Genomic DNA, 19,388 nt, shown 5'->3' with positions numbered 1-19,388 from the left:
CAGTGGTTATCTCAAATATTTGTTTTATTATACCGATCCTTGGGGATTAGATGGTGTCGATATAGCGTTTGGATTTTATAACTTTTATTGATGTTATGTATAAGTTTACGTCTCCTTCTTTGTTTCTGTCTTGCCACCACGGATTCTTCCAGTTCTGCGAGCAGCAATAAGACCAACTTTGCGACCGGCAGATGTTCCTCGCTTGACAGTCGAAGCCTTACCTATGTGCTGGTGGTTACCACCACCGTGAGGATGCTCCACAGGGTTCATGGACACACCACGCACGTATGGCCAGCAGTTACGCTTTACCTTGTACTTGTGGTACGCACGACCTGCCTTCAGTATGGGTTTGTCTATACGTCCTCCACCAGCGACAATACCAACCATTCCTCTATTGCTGGAGGGCAGCACTTTCTTAGCACCGGATGGAAGCTTGACCCTCGTGCGCTTGGCGTCAGGGTTGTGGCCAATGACAGTGGCGAAGTTGCCAGAGGCGCGAGCCAGCCGACCCCTGTCACCCATTTTCTCTTCCAGATTGCAGACAATTGTGCCCTCAGGCATAGCTCCAACTGGCATCACATTTCCAACTTCAAGTGTTGCTTTTTTCCCACAGTATACAAATTGACCTGTGTAGAGGCCCTCAGGAGCAATGAAAAGTTCCTTGCGGGTCATGAACTTGTATGGATCACGGAAGTGTACCACAGCCAACGGTGCACCGCGGCCGGGGTCGTGAATGATGTCCTTTACTACGCCCTTGATATAGCCGTGGCGTTCTGCATAATCCAATGAACGGAGTTTAGGAGCTCCTTTCCTTTTCTTCGTATGCGACACGAAGACAGACCCGGCACCTTTACGCTGAGCGCGAATCACACGACCCATTGTCACGTCCCGTCAACCCTCAATTTACAATGAGGGAAATTTCAAAAAAAAAAGCGTCTACAAGCTGTATGACGTATGTAGAAGAGGATCATCGAACCTGGGACCTAAATCTAAGAAAGATCCAGTTCGCAATAAATAGCGCGATAAATGAATCGACTGGGTTTTCACCGTTTTTCTTAGTACACGCCCGTGAGCCAGTGATAAACGGAGATTTCTACTTAGATACGCAGAGTGAGTACAAGGTAGCTATGCCACGTGATGAATATGCTGGGAAGTTTGGATGCATGGAGGAGATTTATGATAGTGTTCGCAAGAAACTTCTAGAGGCACACGCTAGGAACGCACAATATTATAACCGTAGGCGAAGAAATGCTAGATTCGCAGTAGGGGATTGGGTATGGAAAACCACATATACACAAAGTGACGCGCAAAAATTCAAAATGGCAAAGCTTGCTCCTAAATACGAAAAGTGTAAAATAGTCAAAGTATTGTCACCACTAGTATACGAACTAGAGAGGAAAGACGGTACAAAAATAGGCTCTTGGCATATTAAAGACCTAAAACGGTAGACTAACTCATATATTCGTCCATAAAGTGTATAAATACTAAGTTAGGTACTTAAACACACAAGAAGAATGGTAAAGTACACTTATAAATACAAATAGGTTACTACAGTTTGATAGAGTGATGAATGAAAGGTCAGTATAAATGATGAGGTAGGTGTGTATTAGAAATGGATGGATCAAGTTGGATTGGGTTAGTCGGAAATTCCTGAAAGGTGATTAGAGAAATATTATTATCACGCTATGAACAAAATATAGTTCGTGAGATATTTACTGTGCTGTGTTTAACACAGAGACGCTTTGTTCCCAGAGATCTGTTAGCAATCGTTGTGCTAGGAATTATTCCCAGACTCTGGGCATTTATTATGGAGTCATATGAACTCATTTCACATGGAGACTCAGTCCCATGTTGGTATATGGTATAGTGATAACATGTATTACAGTTTGAAATAGGCTGTGTTAGATCAAGCTGCATGAAGCAACAAGATCGTTTATGATATTTTCATAAGTTATTCTCCAGTAGTGTTGTTTAGTTTTAGAATTTCTTATAGAGTTAGGTGGGCGTAGTTTAAAGAAGATAGTGAATAATTTAGGTGATTGAACCTAACATTAAAATAGGTAGCCGGAAATTATTGTTATTAGTTGCCGACGAGCAAAAATAGATAGAGTTATTATGTTTGCTATTATTTTATGAGAGTATAAATTCAAGATGTAAAATAGAACCAGGCATTTTTGTTACAGCAAAGGGAAACCGGAACAAGTATCTACATCAACGTTAGTTATAGTTTAATTTTAGGTATCATCGGTATTTAGGTATATATATTTTTTTTTCTTTTACTTATATTTTCTTTATGTAGTTTAGATGAGTGTTTTATTCCATTATCAGTGTTAGCATAGAGTGTTTTTTTTTTTTTTTTATAACGTCGTTACAGATGATTGCTTCTTAGAGCGCTGAGGGCAGCGAAAGTTTTTTGGTAGCAAAAAACTTCTACTATTTTGGGGGGTATTGTAACGTCGTGGATTTTAATTTTGGGTGGTCAAATTTGGAATCTCTAGGTTTGTTTCGAAAGGCAGCGACATCGATGAATGTCGTAGAGATTACGAGGTTCGCTGCTAGATGGCGCTTATATTAAAGTGCTCAGACAAATAAAAATGGACAAGTAGTTGGAGCTTTATAATCTGTATATAGACTTAATATATGGTTAGAGGTATTCCACAAGTAACGAAAGGTATGGAATCCGAAACCGACTTTAAAAACAAATGTCACATATTATCTGTGCAATTTGTTGATTGTACTCTGTAAGAAAGATGAATCGGTAACTTTATAGCTTTGCTATTGGTGAGGTTTTTTATGAAGAAAGTCCCGTTATCTTCTCGTTATATACTCGGGCACGTTCGAGTTTTTTCTTTTGGCTGGCTGAAATTTGGAGACATGTAGTTGACTTGCCAAAACATTAAATTTACTTAGAGGCAGTGATGTAAGATACTTGGTAAGACTCGAATTTATATTTGGTTAGCATTCGTGATTATCGAATTTTGTTGTGCTAAAGAGACAAATTCTTGCAGTTCCGGTCAACCATAAAAATTTCCCGTGAGATGTTAAGATGGCTACCTACTGGGAACTAGGGCGGGATATCCTTTTAAGGTACTCGGTTGAAATTGTTTTTTTCTTTGTCCGGCGTAGGTCAAACTTTAGTGACATGTGCTAACCTCCGTATTTTGTTACAGGATGGGAATGTAATATATTCTGAACTTAACCTAACCTATATACGTGACCTAATGTAATCACACTTCTTCTTAATACAACCACGTTATTATGTAGAAACGTAGATTGGTTGTAGACATTTGAAACGCCGGTTCTGAAACCTTTGGTCATTCTTGGAACATTTTTATGGAACCTGAGTTGACTATTACATTTAATCATTTGCACGCGTCGAGTAGCATGCTGTTAGCGGCGTAAATCTTGGAGGTTCGCTGGCCGCCAGACAAAATGACGGACGGATGAATGCAACAGCAAGGTCAGCGACCGCGTGGTGTCAGCTTCCATCATAAACGTCAGGTCGTACCTATTCTTTCTTTTGTTAAATGGAGTCATGCTAAAACTTCTATTTTTATATATTGTTTTTTTAAAAGGATGCGTTACATTAATTGTTGGTGGTGATTCGGATATACCGTTCAGATTACAATAAGATTTAGAGATAACTAGACCTCTTTCGTGAGTGTTTAAAATGCAACGGTTTGTTGTCCCTTTAGTATAAACGTGTGTAATTGCTAAGCGAACTTAAATGGAATCATCCTTGTGGATTTGGCTGGTAGCGATGTGAATTCATAACTTCTAGTGCGTTGTTCGACGGACCCACTTTAAATACCTAGCCGTGGCAGTGGTTTGGTCAACAAAAATCCGTCCGATTAGGACGTAATCATGGACGCAACAGCGGACGCAAAAATAACGCGCTCGTATGTCCCAGCTTTACAAATTCAACAAAACAAACTGCACGGATTCACATATGCAAATAAGTACCAAGATTTATTTAACAGTGACAGTGTATTTGCGGAGTGCGTTCACCCCGCGAGCGTGACGCAACGTTACACATAATATGTGCGTTACGGCGCTTTGGTGTAAGGGTGTACGCCCACTACACATGTGGCCGTATGTTCGTGACGCACTACGCGGAAAGCGTCTAAAATATCCGCTGCCCGCAACGCCCACAAAAGCTTATCTAAACGTTTCATGTAACATTGAAATTGCTAGATAAATATTGTTATTTAACGGTGCAAAAAAATGCTTTAATTCTTGTCGTTGCAAACATAACCTGCTTTTCATTGCACTAATTATTTAAGCAATTAAACCTTTTAATAGGTATTTATTATATTTATTTAATTAAGCATTAGGGCTCGATTATTCCACATGAACAAAAATAATTAAATTTTACTGTTCTCTGCGTTTATAATTTTTTGCGTTTTAAATTCTTCTACGTTTAAAACCTATCTTTTCAAAATTCCCAAAAAATTGTGGGGCTATTTTCGCAATTAAAGAATGCCAAACTTTGACGATTTGTACATTTATACTCCACGAAATGAGATTCTCCACACGGTTGTAAAATACTCTTCAATTAAATAATAAAAATTCTTACATTAAGAGAAATTACCATTTTCAAAAACGACAACAATTTCTTAATAATAAAACTGTAGAGTGTAGACAACAATCCGCACAGCAGCGTTTCTAAAGAAACATTCCTATTCAGTGGGCGAGCAGCTTGAAATTTCTTAGCACTAAACATCGTAGAATGCTACGGCATGTTAAGTGTCTTCAGAGTGCAAATTCAACAATTAGGAAAACTAAACAATAATCCGTTATATATTTGAAAACTGTAACTAGGGTGACCACACATATAACTAAAAAGTAGGGAAAAATCATCTGTTAATTGATATTCTGTTGTCATGTAACTGAAAATTGAGATTATATATACGAGTATTTACTAGGTTTTTAGTCTTACATATTGACCGTAAATAGAATAACGAGTATTATAAACTGTTTAACTCATTTGAATAATAATTAGATTTTTGGAGGTTAGGCAAGAATACCATTAAATTCAGGTCTGAAGAGCTCTGTCATTAAACTAAGTTGTTTTTTGCTTATCGACAAACACAAACATTTACTGTTTTAAATGTATGAAAGTTTTTTTATCTTTAAAATGGCAATTCAATTTGTTAATAAATATTACTTTACAATTGAAAGCGGTAGACGTAGAAGGTAAACTTAATTATTATCTAACTATTGCTAAGTATTACAGCGGACATAGGCACAATTTGTTCGCGCGCAGACGAGCGAGGGGAGCGGACATGAGGAGCTGCGGGAGGGGGTCATCGGCGCCGGCACCGGGAGGCTACCGGCGCATTCATCATTCAAATAGCCTATCGTACTACGTGTTACTCCGTTTTATGTCCAAATTTAACGCCAATTTCAATCCTTTGTAATGTAATATATTAATGAAAATAAAGACATGAAAAAAGTAATAAAAGTTTAAATGTTTACCTGAACATCTGGCGACCGTGGCTAAATAACTAAACATCTGGCCGAAGAAAAGTGAAACCATACCTAACCTAATGAAGTTGATTGAACAATGAAGACAATGAAGTGAATAAAAGTCAAGTCGAGGAGCTTCTGGAGCCTGCTGGTTGATGACGAGATCAGGAGGTCTAATCCGAGGGAAGTCTAATCCATTCCTATTATACCTATATTGTGTATTACCTATACCTTACCTTTTATTTGCGAACAACTGATTGTATGATAGTGATTTAGTCTTTTGTTAATTTTGCCTATCGGTGAATTCTCTTTTTTTTTTGTGTTTCGGAGTAGCTACTACCTACCTACTTATTATAACTAGTACCTATTAGCCATACTGCAAGTGGAAATTAATGTATAATTTGTATAGTTAAATTGTTAAATATTATTTCATATAAAAGAAACGGACGTTTTACTTTACCTACTACTTATGTGGGTATGTTACATTCAAGATTAATAATAAGAACTTTGATTTGCATTTAGATTCTACGTATTTTAGGCACGTAAAATCGACTTATTGCCTTATTTAAGGTCTTGATAATTTTAAATATTTGTTGATATTCATATTTGATACTAATATTTGATTATTAATATTGATTTGAGCTATCGTATAATAACTTACCTACATATAATTGCTAGGTATTGCATTTGCTATTCAGCTAATCTAATTAAATAAATAAATATATTTACAGTAAAGGTAACTTAAATAGTAGTTAAAATACTTACGTGATAAATCAGAAACTTGATACTTAGCTAAATAAATCTACTTACCTAACCTACCTACTAGATGTTTTCTGTGCCACTAGTAATAATATAATGTAGTAGTAATATAATGCAAATATATTTAATTTTCGTATACGCGTAGGAGGATACCTATTGTTCTATTACACCTATTAAGATATTTTTGCCAACGTTTCCAGCGAACGTGAGTTCGGCACGTCGCTCGTGCCACGCGTACCTACCTACCTGTTCTGTGAGCGCGCGGCGCGACGCAACCGCTGCTGACGACTGGACCTAAGGCGCATAAGTCTCGGGTTTGAGTTCATTTTAGTTGATTACTTTATTAGTCTGGTTATTAATTTATATTATAAATATGAGTGAATCTAAGGCAGACGCTGAAGAATTATCGAAATTAATAAAACGTCGCGGCATTTTAAAAGGCCGTTTAACTAAATTCTCTGATTATTTAGGAAGTTTTGATGAGCTTGCTTCTCCTAGTTCTCCAGGGGGTACTGCCATTAAATATAAAGAATTAGAGTTGAAATTAAAGAAGGTACAAGTAATGTTAGATGATTTTGATGAGGTACAGAACCAGATTGACCTACTTCATCCCGATTCTGACGCACAAATCCGGGAAAGGGATATTACTGAAAATCAGTTCCTTACTTGTATTGCAACGGCCCATCATTTCTTAGAAAGTTGCCCCAATAATAACGAACAAAAGGAGCAACAACATGGTCAGATACATTCAGATGCATTTAGTAACTGTATCTCTAATTCTCATAACGCGATTAAGCTACCTACTATAAAATTACCGACATTTGATGGTAATTATTTGCAATGGCTTGAATATAGGGATATTTTCGAGTCCATGATAAATGATAATGAGAATATTCCTGCCATAAATAAATTTCACTATCTACGTTCTTCGTTAGAGGGAAGTGCGGCCGTGGTAATAAAATCTATAGAATTTAGTGCACAAAACTATAAAATTGCATGGGATCTTTTATGTCAGCGATTTAATAATAAAAATATTTTAATTAGTAACCATTTAAAAGCATTATTTAATTTAGAGTCTATGGTCAAAGAGTCTTATAAGGCCTTACGATATATCGTCGATCATGTAAGCAAGCATTTACGGGCTTTAGATAATTTAGGCCAACCAACGGATAAGTGGGATGCTCTTATTATTTTTATGGTGTCAGCTAAATTGGACGTTCATACGAGTAGAAAGTGGGAGGAACACAAATCGAATTTTAAGGATTTACCTACATTGGATGAGTTTCATACCTTTCTACGTAGTCGGGCAGATGTGTTAGAAACCTCGTTTACTAATCGTACCGATAAGGTTGATTTTAATTTTAAATCTAAACAAATTAAACCTATTATTAATAATCAAAAAAGTTTTGTTGTATCTGTCGATAAGAAACAAAATATGCATCAGTCTTGTCTTATTTGTAATGATGCCCATCAGCTGCATAATTGCCCTAAATTTCAGTCCATGAGTATTGAGGATAGGCACACTGAAGCATCCAAACTTGAACTGTGTAAAAATTGTTTACGAAAAGGCCATTATTCTTCTAAGTGTCAATTAAAGGGTTTATGTAGGGTTTGCAGAAAGCGACATAATACTCTTTTACACAAGGAAGTGAATATGGGTGACGGTCAATCAACACCAACAAATGCGATGTCTTTATCGTTAGCGGCGGTGTCTAGGAGTGAAGTATTGTTGTGTACTGCATTAGTGGAAGTAGTTACTAATAATACTACTCACATCGCTCGAGCTTTATTAGATACGGGGAGTCAATCGTCGATGGTGTCGCAGGCATTTAGAGCTAAACTGGGGTTGTCTAGTTGTCCGTCTCAGCCGATTAATATATGCGGAATAAATAATGTAACATGTAATGTGTCTGAAACATGTAGTCTTATCATTAAATCACGTATTAATTCATTTAATTTAAAAGTCAAATTTTTAATACTCCCTAAAATATCGGGTATTTTACCTAATTCTAAAGTCTGTATACAGGCCCTAAATATACCTAATCACATAAAGCTTGCCGATCCTACATTTAATTGCCCATCTGAGATAGATATTCTTCTAGGCGCAGATGTATATTATGAGTTAATTGGCACCAATATTATTAAATTAGGATCAGGTAAACCAACTTTACAGGATTCTAAGTTAGGTTGGCTAGTAGCTGGACCTATAGTTATTCCAAACAATTGTGCAAGGGTTCAGTGTAATTTCACGCAAGAAATTCGAGATTCACTTGAAAAAATGTGGGAAATTGATGATTTGCCACGAGCCAATAATTATACCATAGAGGAACAACAATGTGAGTCATATTTTAAAGAAAATGTATCTCGTTTACATAATGGACGCTTTTCGGTATCAATGCCGTTAAAAACAACTCCAGAAGGTTCATTAAGTGATAATTTCTATGCAGCTAAAAAGTGTCTTCAAAATTTAGAAAAAAGATTTGATAAGTCCCCTAATTTAAAACAAAATTATAAAGATTTTTTAAAGGAATATGCGGAGATGGGGCATCTATCTAAGGTCGAGCGCCCAAGATTTGGATACTATTTGCCTCATCATGCTGTTTTAAAAGAAAAAAGTGAGACAACAAAGCTTCGGGTAGTTTTCAACGCATCCTTTAAAACGTCATCTGGACATTCTTTAAATGACCTTCAAATGGTCGGTCCAGTAGTACAAAGTGACTTGGTATCAATCTTACTTCGATTTCGTCAACACAAGTTAGTGTTCATTGCCGACATAGAGAAGATGTATCGCCAAATTGAGATTGCTCAACCGCAGCGTCACCTACAGTTAATATTGTGGCGTGAGGACAAACATCAACCTATTGAAGTTTTGCAACTTAATACGGTCACTTATGGGATGGCGTCTGCGCCTTTCTTAAGTACACGATGCTTGCTAGAATTGGCAAATGAATGTTCAGACGATGTAGTGGCGGATGTCATACGGAACGATTTTTATATGGATGACGTTACTACAGGCTGCGATAATGTCAAAGATTTGCAACACATATTACATGGGGTTGTACGCGTGTTAGATTCAGCATGTTTTCCTCTACGGAAATTTCGAACCAATTGCCCTGAGCTGTTCGATAATGATAAAGATATTTTAAAACCTATTGATGTATCAAAGGATTCTAGTGTTTTAGGTCTTAATTATTCCCCTAAGAGTGATACATTGCAATTTTCAGCAGATTTAGCACCAGGTTCTGAGATCACTAAAAGATCGGTTATTTCTACTACATGTAAAATTTTTGACCCGCTAGGATTATTAACTCCTTGTACAATTGTAGCAAAAATTTTACTACAGCAATTATGGACCGCTAAATTAGATTGGGACGATCCGGTTCCAGTTAGCTTTACTAAGGAGTGGTCGAAGTTACTGAAAGAATTTCCAATATTATTTAAAATTCAAGTATCAAGACTTGTTCTTTGCGAAGCCCCAAATTATATTGAATTGCATTGCTTTGTGGACGCTTCACAACACGCGTACGCAGCTTGTGTCTATTTGCGTTCTGTAGGTAATGACGGTCGGATTCTGGTTAGGTTATTATGCGCTAAAACGCGGGTTACGCCTTTAAAGCCGGTAACTATTCCTAGGTTAGAATTAATGGGATTTTTATTGGGGGCTCGTTTGACTACTAAGGTTCTGCAGTCGTTGCGTTGTAAAATAAACCGGAACTTTATTTGGACTGATTCCACGGTAGTTTTAGGATGGCTGAAGATGCAGCCCAGGGACCTGAAGGCCTTTGTATGTAATCGAGTCAATGAAATAAATGAACTGGCTACTGGTTTTACTTTTAAGCATGTGCCTACTGATCAAAATCCTGCGGATATGGCGTCTCGAGGTGTTAATCCGACCCAGTTAAAATCTTCTTCTCTTTGGTGGGAAGGGCCTTCGTTCCTCCATTCAGAATCCAGTCAATGGCCTAAACAAATACATACACAAATAAATGCTACCTTACCTGAAATAAAAATAGTTAAAAATGTAATGCATACAGCTAATTCTAAAAATAGTTTTATTGAATTCGGTAGATTTTCAAATTTTAGTAGGCTTAAAAGATCCTATGCTTATCTTCTACGTTTTATTAAAAACTGTAAAGCTAAAAATAATAAGTTAAGTGGACCTTTAAGGGCAGAAGAATTAGAGGAATCCTTAACATTAATAATTAAATTCAGTCAAGATGAATCATTTTTTGTTGAAATTCAAGCAATTGCAAATAAGCAAACCCTACATCGTAAATCTAAATTATTAGCGCTCTCTCCATTTTTAGATTCAAAAGGCGTATTGAGAGTTGGAGGTAGAATCCACAATTCGGAGTTTAGTTATAATAAAAGGCATCCCATGATTTTAGATTCTAAACATAAACTCACTAAATTAATAATGTTATATGAGCATAACCGCTTATTTCATGCTGGACCCCAATTACTTCTGGCATCTGTTCGGGAACAATATTGGCCAATAGGAGGCCGAAACTTAGCTCGTAGCACCGTTAAAAATTGTATAATGTGCACACGTCTGCGAGGTAATACTTTACAACCGTTGATGGGTAATTTGCCTGCCGAACGAAATACCCCTACCTTTGTCTTCCATTCGTGCGGTATTGACATGGCCGGACCCTTTATGATCTCTAGTAGGAAAGGAAAAGGGAGCCGTATCTCAAAATGTTACCTCTGTTTATTCGTCTGTTTGACAACAAAGGCGGTACATCTTGAACTAGTTAGTGACCTGAGTACTAATGCATTTATTTTAGCCTTACGTAGGTTCGCTTCTCGCAGAGGCAGGCCATCAGTCATATATTGCGATCGGGGGTCGAATTTTAAGGGTGCAAATAATGAATTAAAAAGGCTGTTAAGGTCCAGTCATCAGTCGGTTTCCGATTATGCCAGCAATGAGGGCATAGAATTTAAATTTAGTCCTGCGTACTCACCTCATTTCGGAGGTATTTGGGAGGCGGGGATTAAATCTGCGAAAACACACTTAAAACGCATTGCAGGTAATGCTTCACTTACGTTTGAAGAGTTGTCTACGTTGTTTTCGCAAATAGAAGCTATCCTAAACTCACGCCCTCTCACTCCTTTAACTTCAGATCCCACTGATCCTTCTCCTTTAACTCCAGGGCACTTCTTGATCGGACGGCCTCTTATGTCAGTACCATCGCAACCTATCGATTTGAAGCGTCCCAACAGATACGAGCACATCGAGCAGCTGCGGCAACATTTCTGGCAAAGATGGCGGCGGGAATACGTAGCTGAGCTCCAGCAGAGAACTAAGTGGCGAGCGTCGCAGCCTAATCTCAGTGTCGGGGATCTGGTCATTCTTAAAGAAGACAACCTTCCTCCCCTTCACTGGAGATTAGCGCGCGTCACTCGACTGTTCCCGGGTTCTGATGGGGTCAGCCGCGTAGCCGAAGTCACAGCAAGCACACAGACATGGAGGCGTGCAGTCAACAAACTGTGCCCGCTACCAGTTAACCCAGGCCCACCGGACCAACAATAATTTGAAAGGTATCCTTTCAAGGCCGGGAGGATGTTCGCGCGCAGACGAGCGAGGGGAGCGGACATGAGGAGCTGCGGGAGGGGGTCATCGGCGCCGGCACCGGGAGGCTACCGGCGCATTCATCATTCAAATAGCCTATCGTACTACGTGTTACTCCGTTTTATGTCCAAATTTAACGCCAATTTCAATCCTTTGTAATGTAATATATTAATGAAAATAAAGACATGAAAAAAGTAATAAAAGTTTAAATGTTTACCTAAACACAATTAATACACAACAATTTGTATAGAAGTTTTCTAAATTATAATTTTAGTGAAAAAAAATTTAAACGTTCACATAGATTCTAAATAGGTAAACGGCAAAGTCCGCTCAAATCCGGACGTTTGGTAATCATAGTCGAGAACTGTTACACGATATAATTTGTGTAATCCTATTAAATTGTTACGCCGGTGATTTTTCGTTGATTTGCAGTTCAATGCACTTGTTGTTAAACTGGGAATTTCATCTTTACATTTCACACTTACTTTCCTAAGATATTTTAATGAATAAACGTTATAATTAATGTACCTACTGTGGGATCTATTCGTTTTCTTATCGTGAAGATTTCCTTCTTTGTAAACTCCTAAGATTAACAAGATGGCAGTACAAGTACAAGGTACAAGGATGAAATGTGTATCATTATTTCAAGATCATCCTTACACGTCCCCGAGACGCTTGTATATGACGTGTACTCGTACTTTAAGAACTTCGCACACTGCTTGTTACACAGACTTACATTTACCCAGACACTGATTAATTATTATTTAATAGTATTTAAATTATTCCAAATATCAGTAGTAGTTTGAGGATACCAAAAAGTAATTAAATACATTTGCATCGTTGCGCGACATTAAAATAAATTGAATAATAATTATATTTAAATACAATCTAAATTATATAAATGCTCTAACATAAGTATTATAAAATCAACGTGTTTGCTAAAAAAAAATAATGAGCCAAAAGTCTTTGCAAGTCTTTATAAACCAATCATTATTACCAAAGATAATCAAGGTATAAACCACGCGTACTAAGTGGGCAAGATAAATAAAAGGTTATAAAAATCTGATCTTAACCTATTTTAAAAAGAGGCAATCTAAAAAAAAATACACGCGCGCCTGGTAAACGGCCGGCGGTATCTAGCCAAATATTTGTCCGTGGAATGTTACATACAGTAGACAGTTAAGTTCACTTGCTAATTAGCGCACGTGACACTATGCAGATCCGGTTCCGGTTTACTGGAAGTCAGCTGAATGTCTACGCTTAGCACCTAATGAGACACGTTACATTGTAGCGTTACATGTTAATTTTCAGTCTGAAATATTGTTGTTCACGTTTTTTTTTTGTTGTTTTAACAACAATTAGTTGTGACAGTGCTCATTTGCAATACTACTAACTCCTTTCTTCGTAGACAAGATCAGATATTAGACAAATGCAGACGGCAACATCGTTTTGTGTCACAGATATAAAATAGTTCTATACCGTATTTTTTAGTTTTTTTTTATTCTCTACAAGTTAGCCCTTGACTACAATCTCACCTGATGGTAAGTGATGATGCAATCTAGGATGGAAGCGGGCTATCTTGTTAGGAGTAGGATGAAATCCACACTCCTTTCGGTTTCTACACGACATCGTACCGGAACGCTAAATCGCTTGGGGATACGTCTTTGTCGGTAGGGTGGTAACTAGCCACGGCCGAAGCCTCCCACTAGCTAAGTATGTATCTTGTATCTAATACGAGTTTAAGGAAGACTTCTAGTGATGTATTGACTCCTCGCAAGATCTCTGCAACTAATTAAACGCAACACAATGACGTAATTGCTCGATTTTTCTAATTCGTCTCTATCTCTCTACAATAGTATAAATAGAGAGTGACTTACTTATTCGAAACTCACGATCACTCACTCGAAAATCAACAACAACATTTTATTTTACGACGTCTTTACGTAGCGCTGCTTTAAGGGAAGGAAATGGAACTCAGTATGAAAATCTGTTTTTCTAGTTTCGAGAGTATAGGTCAAGAAATTTTACTCAAACGAAATCGCAAACGTAAGTTATAGATATTTATAAAAAAAATGAATCGCAAAATGAGTTGGTAAGCGCATAACTCAACAACGCCTGGCCCAATTTGACAATTCTTTTTTTTAACGTTCGTTGAAGTTCTAGGATAGTTTTTACTGCGAAAAAAATTTAAAAAGAAAAAATCATACTCCCATACAAACGATTCGTAATAATTTGAATTTTAATATGTATAGGGTAGGGGTCGGGTAGGGGTAGGGTAGGTAAGGGTATGGAACAAGAGTACAAAAGTCAAAGCGAAGCTTGACCTGGTTCGCTAGTAATATTAATAAAGATTAGTAATGGACACATATCTAATCATTTCTGCGAATTGTGTTTGCCTGTTTTTGCAACACCGGCCCACGTCCGGGCTCCGGGGTGTATGACGATTGATGACGCTATTGTTTTTCTAACGGCACAGAACAATACGGTGTCTTGTTACTCCATTTAACAAGTGATTGTGCACGGTGAATGGATATAATAAAATAAAGATACACAAAAGGATGAAACTCTTAAACGAAATTCTATTTAGCAGATAGGCGTGAAAATAATGGTTCCAAAATAATCTACAGCCCATAATTATGAAAAGTAAAATTGCTATTGCATTCGATACTATTATTCCATACTAATATTATAAATGTTAATGTACATACATATTTTTAATTTGATCGGATCGTTTGACAGCTCCACTTAATGAAACATAACTCAAATAAATGTCAAATCCCTAGGAACCTGTCAATCTGACAACAAAAATGGAATGACCCCGCTTTTCCTTTGTTAATTTTTTGTACTGACTTTGATAACTTTGGGAAAGAGACAAATGGGATATTAGGGCATAAGCTACTTTGTATCCCGGAAAACATCCATGACACCCGCGGAATTTTGTGAAAAACAGAATTTCGCGCAGACGTAGTTGTGTGCCTACAAGCGGATATGCAGCAACAAAAGTGATTTACTCATAAATATGTAATTCCTTACACAAAAGGGTGTTACAAGTTTACTCTATATGTTTTTCGGGACCCATTTTAAAAGGTTTTGAGACTGAGGTTCTGATTTTTTTTATTCTTTACAAGGTTGCAATTGACTACAATCTCACCTGATGGTAAGTGATGATGCAGTCTAAGATGGAAGCGGGCTAACTTGTTAAGGGAGGATGCAAATCCACACCCCTTTCGGTATCTACACGGCATCGGGTACGTATTTGCCAGTAGGGTGGTAACTAGCCATGGCCGAAGCCTCCCACCATACCACTGCGCCACGGAGGCCGTCAAAAATTTCTATTCGATAATTCTATCTATGTAAGTTGAAGATCGGACAAGCCAATCAGCAGATATTACCATTTCTCTATTATGAAAAAAAGGAAGTTTTGACACAAATGTCTTTAATTCTTGCAGAACTGACTTTTCACAAAATTATTTCTTTTCCTACTGCCTTAGAGTTTGCTAATGAAAATTGTACACCATAAATTGTTCCATCTTCAAGGTTAGACATATATCAACGGCAACCAGCTTTTATGGGAGACGGTATCCTGTGGCGAGATTGCACCATCGGTTGCGCGAGTTATGGCTGCTAATTATAGAGATTGGTGGCAGTAATGGTAGCTCGCGCTGGACGCTGCCTCGCTTTACATATCTGATCCACCTGCCAGATTGCGCTTAGATATCATCGTAATAATGGTAAAAAAATAAACAAACAGCAGTAATTAACTATTACAAAGTACTTGTTTTTTGAGTGTAGAGAAAAGAATGATATGGACGTTATAATAGGTATTACTTATCCTCCTGCCTAACTGAGTGCATTTAGAGTTTAGAACCACAGCACTACTACAGTGTGAGAGTGAAGCTTTGGATGATAATATTAGACTCTATAACCACTATAATACATATAGTAATCGTATAATATCCTGATTATTATACATATAAGTAAGTATATACATAATAACTAGAACATACGATTTAACGCTCTAAAGCACGGGAGGGCAGGAGATTTCTGTGTATTGTATCATTAAGGGCCTGATGCACACCACGTTTTTTAAACGCGCCGTCGACGCCCGTTTGTAGCGATACAGTCGCGATACACACGCGAGTTAGACGCAGGTTGTAGACCATTGCACACTTGTATAAATTCAAACACGCGTTTAAATTGATACAGACGCACGTTTGTAGCGATATAGATGACAACAAACTACTCTGTAGGATAAAAGCGCGCCGTCGACGTACGTATCTATAACGCGTGCCAACGGCGCGTTTAAAATACGTGGTGTGCACAGCCCGTAACTAACACTATTTCCTAAGAAGATTTTTTTAAATGAAAAGAAAACCCTTATAACCGAAGTTAGGACTCGTCAGGTGATCACAATGGAATGGACCAACAGCACAATAGAATAAAATTTAAAAAAAAAATCGGAAATCCGATCAGTTACATAGTTAGCCAGGACGTTACAAACCAAATCAAAACTAGGAGGTTATCTTAACGAGGTCGTTTAACCAAGGGTCGAATCTTCATTCGATTACAATCAATTACAATGCCATTACGTATTCAACAACATTCATCTCGCTAAGTGAGCCTTCTCGTCTAGGGTATCAGAGTAAACGTCTGTTATCTGCGGTACAATTTAAACAGCTCAATGCGTTACCTTGGCGGTATCTTATCACTAGTAGGGTTGTCACACCAGTGAAATGAATTAACGGAAGAGATCTATGCATATAACTTTACTAAAATAAGTCTGTCTTCGGGCTATTCTTCGGACTTATTCAATGGATTTATATGCAGTCTTCGCTGATAGAATAAACTTAATAATAATAAAACTCAAACAATCAGCTTAAATAGGACAATAGCTCTGTTAATCTAGAGCTGTATATGAGAGAGATAGAAGCAAAAAAAGTTGTACAAAAAAAAAATTGCAGACGTAAACCTTTTACATGCAAAAGGAGTCGTGGGCATTCACTAGTTATGTAGGTATAAAATTTGATGTTATTTCTAATCTCAATTAGTCTAGTAGTTAAAGCATAAAGACGTAGCTAAAGACTAGTAAGAGTGACTTTTTATTACGAGTAAAAACTAGGGAGCTAGGAGTAGTTATAATGCCTCCGTATATCCTGTGCGAGTAAATAGTATAGATTAATATTATTATTATTATTAAACCTCCAAGAAGCATGCATACAGTTATGGTAAATTTATAGTAACTTTTAACGGTGGATAGTAAAATAAATAATTGTTGTAGCCAGAGGCAACCCTATATTCCGCCTATATTACATCTCTGTTTACGTGCACTTTGCAATCTAATTTATAAATCTAAGTGCAGTCCGATTGTGTGGTACAGGGCAGGCGTTAAAATTACTAGGTTAGGTTTACAACAACCGCAAACCAAAACAAACAATGAGATAAGGCGATTATGACCTTAATTAAGAACTTAAACGGTTAGATGTTATTGTTCCTTAAGGGATAAACAATACTGGCTTTAGTAGGTAATTAAAATTAAATAGCTAAAGTAGGTCATTATTTCAAATTCATGAAAAACAAGCTATTATAATTTATAAACGTTATTAAAATAAATGCTCTCTACTAGCTATTGAATAATAACTTAGGATACACAAAAATCCGTACGATTTGATCGTCAGTGGCTGACATAACAGTTGGAATTGACCAGCGGGGTCACGTGAACTACTGAAACACGAGCCGATATTGAAACAATGCGTTTATTTTGCACCCGTTTGTTTGTTTTGAGTTTCGCCAAACACTCACAAGTCACAGAATACATATGTACACTTCGTCTAGCCTTAAGCCAAAATATTTTCACTTTGGCCGTAACTAAAAACCTAACTACGGATTTACAAAGAGGCATTATTGTATTTTTTTTTTCATTTAAGCATGTTCCATGTGCATGTTTAATGCCGGTGTTCCTCAGGGATCAGTTCTCTCTGCTACACTTTTCCTGCTGCATATAAATGATCTGCTTAAACCCGGTATATTTGGGTATGCAGATGATAGCACTGTAACAGAGAGATATATGTCCAGTCCCCGTGCTAGTGGGGTTGAGGTCCATGAACAACGAGAGGCTTTGGTGCAACGCATTAATTTAACCTTAAATGAGGTGTCTGAATGGGGAGATGCCAATTTGGTTAAGTTTAATGCGGAAAAAACTCAGGCATGTTTGTTCACTGCCAAAAGGAGCCCCTTCCATCTGACTCCTACTTTCCGGAATATGTCTGTAGGAATATCTGATAGCTTAGAGCTTCTTGGCGTAACCATATCGTCCAAACTCAACTTCGGACAGTTCATTGAATCTAAGGCAAAAACTGCAGGCAAAAAACTTGGCATCCTTAATAAAGTGAAACGGTACTTCACACCAGAACAGCTTCTATCGTTATATCAAGCTCAAGTTCGATCGTGTATGGAGTACTGCTCCCACTTGTGGGATGGCTCCGCCAAATACCAGCTTGCTGCTTTAGATTCAGTGGATAAACGCGCTAGAAGACTCATTGGCAATGAGGCTTTAACTGACTGTAAGCTTCAAAACTTAGAGCATCGCCGAAAGGTTGCCTGCCTATCGGTGTTCTACAAGATATATTTCGGGGAGTGCGCTCAGGAACTGTTCGATCTTGTGCCACCTTCGCCGTTTTACCACAGGACTGCTAGGCATCGCAGAGATCTGCACCGCTACGTTGTCGAAATTCCTCGGGCGCGTACCAAGCGGTTTAGTTCCTCATTCCTTATACGCACTGCAAAGATGTGGAATGCTCTCCCAGCTTCAGTTTTCCCCACCACCTACAACATGGGTATTTTCAAGTCAAGAGTGAATAGGCATCTTCTAGGCAAGCGCGTTCCACCATAGGCTGCATCATCGCTTACCATCAGGCATGATTGCAGCTAAGCGCTTGCTTATTCAAAATAAAAAAAAAAAAAAAAAAAAAAAATGTTCCAAAGATGAATTGGCTCAACTAACGCACCAACGCATCAATAGCAATATTTAGTTTGTAATGTTTTTTTTTAACTATCCAGACATAATATCTCCCTATAATAAGCCTCTCAATCTTGTCGTGTAGTTACTTTTTTTTAATATTATCTTCGGTATAACATGTGAAATCATATCTTTAGTCAGACACTTCTTTCGTGGTAACATCTTTAAAGAAGAATAACTTTAAAAGAAGAAGAATGAACTTTAAAAGTCTCTGGCATAAGGTAGGAGGATGGACTGACAAACTTCCAGCTTTTATATAATGAAAAAAGTCTGGCGACCTCCTGCCTCTCTTTTTATAAGAAACACGAGGTTATAGAGGAGGAATACAGGTAAATGTGTATTTACCAGCGGCGAAGAGTACATACAGGCACATTCCTGCCGGGTCACCTTTTAAAAATCCATACATACATATTCATTATTGTATTGAATATATATGTATATACTCATATGAGAAACCAGAGTTGGTATCAAGCGGTATGAATTACCTTTTCTTTGGGACGGCTTACCTTCGTCAAAATTCCATCCTTCGCCACTGGTATTTCCTTAAATACAGTACAAATAAATTAGGAGCTT

At 37.5% G+C, this 19,388-nt stretch overlaps 2 protein-coding genes across 2 annotated transcripts in view; both read right to left on the bottom strand.

The window, feature by feature from the left end:
• LOC112053476 (protein spire) overlaps nt 1-19,388 on the bottom strand; it is a 234,814-nt gene that overhangs the window by 177,271 nt on the left and 38,155 nt on the right. The gene's annotated exons all lie outside the window — the stretch shown is intronic.
• LOC128199902 (60S ribosomal protein L8) lies at nt 68-928 on the bottom strand. The gene has a single exon (XM_052891290.1). It carries the CDS (start codon nt 877-879, stop codon nt 106-108), a length of 774 nt encoding a protein of 257 aa, XP_052747250.1. The 5' UTR covers nt 880-928; the 3' UTR covers nt 68-105.

The sequence above is a fragment of the Bicyclus anynana genome, chromosome 3, assembly GCF_947172395.1.
Source record: "Bicyclus anynana chromosome 3, ilBicAnyn1.1, whole genome shotgun sequence".
NCBI classification, from domain to species: Eukaryota; Metazoa; Arthropoda; class Insecta; order Lepidoptera; family Nymphalidae; genus Bicyclus; species Bicyclus anynana.
This window is presented reverse-complemented; position numbering and strand designations above follow the sequence as displayed.

Excerpts from the sequence above, each read along its gene's own strand:
- LOC128199902 (XM_052891290.1), bottom strand. The coding sequence starts at position 879 with ATGGGTCGTGTGATTCGCGCTCAGCGTAAAGGTGCCGGGTCTGTCTTC.